The following is a 4092-nucleotide window of genomic DNA, read 5'->3' on the forward strand; positions in this document are numbered from 1 at the left end:
CGCTTCTGTTCTGTTCTTGTTCCCTTTTGCTGAAAGGTAAGCTAGATTAGTGGTCAGAGGATGACTGTGCGTTTTCCTTCAAAGAATGACGCTAATTTCAAGGCAGGTAAATGAAATGTCACTCCTGAAGATCTACTCGGTGGATCTCGGTCTGTTAATAAACTACTACATAATTATACATTAGATGAGTAATGTAACCTTTGTTGTAACAATATTGAAGTAAAAGAACAGTAAGTAAAACGAAGCAAATATGATTAACAGTAACATGATAAACTTGCTGGATAAATCGCCTGTAAAGTGCGTTTCTCGGTAGTGGTTAGGTTGCGACTGTCTGCGGTATTTTGTTGGTAATGAATGCTTCAGGTTGATGTTGTGGCAGTGTTCAGCTTGTAATGGCGGATGCCGTGTGCATTTTGATATATTTTCAACATTATTTTGAATAATAATAACATAGAACTACTATGGCGTGGCCTATATCGTATAGCAGTGAGGTGTACTCGGCTATTAATAGGGAATGTGTGTTAATTATACATGATCTGTGAAAGTGCACACATTTTGAAGAAATGTTCTGGCCTTGGGGAAAATAACAGAAGTCCACAACGTTGGGCAATAATTAGGAGTGGAGAAGAGAGCTAGTCACCTTGCAAGCGTCGTGCATCTTGTCCCCCGTTGGGAGAGAGCGAGGTCTGTGCTAAAATACCGTGTTCATTTGCTAAACATGAGCTCTCAGACCGCAGTTTGACTAGCCTATAATTTTCAGTGAATTTTGAGAGCATATTTATGCTGACGAACGAGCACTTAGTATTTTGAATAATTTTTTGTTTTCATCAGTATTCGATTATCTATGCGTTACAGAGTTACATAGAAGGAGAATCTGCAGATGTTATCAAAATATGGCCTTTCTGAAATTTAAGAGGCTTTCAACTCTTCCCCAGATTAGTTGTAAGTAGAGGCAGCTACGGCCTTAGCAAGGTACTACTACTGATTGTTGCCTTAGCTGGTTGTACATTTACCACTGCTTCTGTTTTTTTCAAGAGTTGATCTGCTTCTTCCTTAACACTACCAGGTATCTTAAATAGTAATCTGAGAGAGAGCTTGGACCATGTTTGCCCTCGCGCAAGGAGGCTTCAGTGACGAAGTAAGATGTAAAATCTCAAATGCCGGCATGTGTTTCTGGCTGTCACATGTTCGTGAAGTGGAGATCCTGTTTGCGACAGCATTTGCAAACAGTCGTTTTTTTGTAGAAGAATTCACGCAAATTTTACCGTCCATTGGACAAAAAAGATGTTTTATGGCAATATGAGAGGTGATCGAGAATATTGGATAGCATGAATCATCATATCGTGATTGCTCTTCAAACTCGCCAACAATAGAGAAAGCCAAGGCCAGGCAGGCGGCTGTCACGATCTGCTTGGCGGCAATTATGTATTCCAAGGACACTTTCCTACAATGTTTTCAAGAATAAATAAAAACAGGAAAATTTCAAGACCTTGAGGGGAAGTCCCACAAGGGTTCCGAATCGTTATTGTCCTAGAGTGTATCTGCATCCGTTCTCGAGGTCGACTGGCTTTGGTTTATTGATTTTTTTTTTTTTAAACGATGCTCATGGAATGAACAGGTATTCAATGTAGAGAAATCGACTTTCGTAAAGGTAGGCCTTGTGGCGGGCGCAGTGAAATCCAGATATGAGGAAATAAATTGTTCTGTTGGCCAACTTAGCTCTTCTTACACGTTCATGGTCGCGCGCTGTTCCGGACGTCGATTAACTTTCGGAAATAACGCCGGTGGTTATATTTTTTTAAGTTCTCATTTGTTAAGGGTTTTGATTAAATAAAATGCGCACACGATAGTCGTTTGGAATGATTTTGTTTTTTCTTCAATTTTACGCAGAAAGTAGTATTTAAGTATTACGTATTACATTTTATTTTGTCGTATCTATTATTTACCTTCAATTTCAATGATTTTTACACTTTTGTATTCATCATCAGCGATTGAAAATATGGTCACTCATCACTCGCTTCTGTCATTCATTAATCATTCTCCATTTTTTACTCATTCTGTTTGGTGTGCCCACTGAGAGTGGTTGGTTTGGTGTGCCCACTGAGAGTGGTTGGTTTGGTGTGCCCACTGAGAGTGGTTGGTTTGGTGTGCCCACTGAGAGTGGTTGGTTTGGTGTGCCCACTGAGAGTGGTTGGTTGGTGTGCCCACTGAGAGTGGTTGGTTTGGTGTGCCCACTGAGAGTGGTTGGTTTGGTGTGCCCACTGAGAGTGGTTGGTTTGGTGTGCCCACTGAGAGTGGTTGGTTTGGTGTGCCCACTGAGAGTGGTTGGTTTGGTGTGCCCACTGAGAGTGGTTGGTTTGGTGTGCCCACTGAGAGTGGTTGGTTTGGTGTGCCCACTGAGAGTGGTTGGTTTGGTGTGCCCACTGAGAGTGGTTGGTTTGGTGTGCCCACTGAGAGTGCTTGTACACATACTAGTCATCATATTCTTGATCAATTGATCACATAATTGTTACAAATTATTCTTCACCCAAGCATGATTCACTATATGCACTTTCCATCAAACATTATGCTTGTCTCATAACAGTATTCATTATCCATGATTCACCACACCTTCACCTTTCATTGATCCTAATTCATCACATTCTTAACAGTACATTGCCCCTCTCTACTCCATACTGTTCATCACTTACACTTGCTTCTCATCCCATGCTATTCATTATGCACCTACTCATTATTTCACTTACCTACTGCCTAGGTACTCAGTCTTTACCATTTATCATGTTTCTACTTTTGTTACCTGCTTACGTTCACTATTCATTACAGGTTTGTTTCAGGCTGTTAGAATCAAACCAAGTTACTTGTATTTCATGTTTGCTTTAATTTCAGGCATCCAACATCATGTGCATCTATGGCAGAGATCATGTCTGTGCTCTTTTTCCACACAATGCGCTACAAGCTCTCGGCTCCCAAGGATGCCAGCTCAGACAGGTTCATTCTGTCCAAGGGTCATGCAGCTCCCATCCTCTATGCTGGTAAGTAAGAAGGTTGTAGGGACTACTGTTATTTTATGGTCTCCTTTTCTCATTAAATAGACAAGGAATAAAGATATGTATCCATCTCTGAAGTTTATGTAAGCCTTGTCATTAATTATTTATGAGGTCTTTATAATTGGTTGAAATCACTTCTGAAAGGTTAATCCTTTGTTTCTTGCTGTCTTTTAGCATGGGCTGAGGCAGGTCTATTCCCCACTGAGGAGTTGATGAACCTGCGTAAGATCGACAATGATCTTGAGGGCCATCCCACTCCTCGCCTCAACTTTGTGGATGTGGCCACTGGCTCATTGGGTCAGGGTCTCTCTGTAGCTTGTGGCATGGCCTATGTGGGCAAGTTTTATGACAAAGCTTCTTACAGGTAATTGCTTATTTACTTTTTAAAAGATGAAGAAATATTTGTTTTGTTGTAGAAGCAGATTCTTTATAATCTTTTAGTAATGCTATGTGCTAAATCTGTCTTTCACAGGACCTACTGTCTCATTGGTGATGGTGAAAGTGCTGAGGGCAGCATCTGGGAGGCTTTGAGCTTTGCAGGAATCAAGAAGCTGGACAATCTGGTGGCCATTTTTGACATCAATCGTCTTGGTCAGTCAGAGCCCACAGCCTTCCAACATGACATGGATGCTTACCGCTCCCGCCTCGAAGGTTTTGGCTGGAATACCTTGGTTGTGGATGGCCATGATATTGAGGCTATTTGCAAGGTAACTTTAGTCTTGAATATGCTAATAGCAGTTATAATTCTAGTTGGGCGGGGGATGCACCTGACTCATGGAGTAGTTATATTGGTGACAAAGTGCTTAGAGATTGTCTTGGCAGAAGGTTAAGGGTTATAGAGACAAAAACAAATTGGCAAGATATTTTGCAGCTGAGGAACTTGTAGGAGTGAATTAACTCCAGGAATAGATTTGAAATGGGTAAAAAATGAAATACTGAGTAATGAATATAATAAGCAATTACTCAAGTAATATATGGAATTAGTCCTTCATTAAATACCAATTAAAACAGTATACAGTGTTGGATAATCATAGCTTTTACTGTC

The 4092-nt window shown here is 40.7% G+C and overlaps 1 protein-coding gene across 1 annotated transcript in view; it reads left to right on the forward strand.

Annotated features, from left to right (window-relative positions):
- The window catches only part of LOC119591030 (transketolase-like), a gene marked incomplete at its 5' end in the record, with an annotated part of 33374 nt that overhangs the window by 15629 nt on the left and 13653 nt on the right, over positions 1-4092 (forward strand). The window contains 3 exon segments of the mRNA XM_037939759.1: positions 2887-3032; positions 3222-3411; positions 3520-3754. Of these exon segments, the coding sequence (XP_037795687.1) occupies positions 2887-3032; positions 3222-3411; positions 3520-3754 (571 nt within the window).

The sequence above is a fragment of the Penaeus monodon genome, chromosome 28 (assembly GCF_015228065.2).
Source record: "Penaeus monodon isolate SGIC_2016 chromosome 28, NSTDA_Pmon_1, whole genome shotgun sequence".
NCBI lineage: Eukaryota > Metazoa > Arthropoda > Malacostraca > Decapoda > Penaeidae > Penaeus > Penaeus monodon.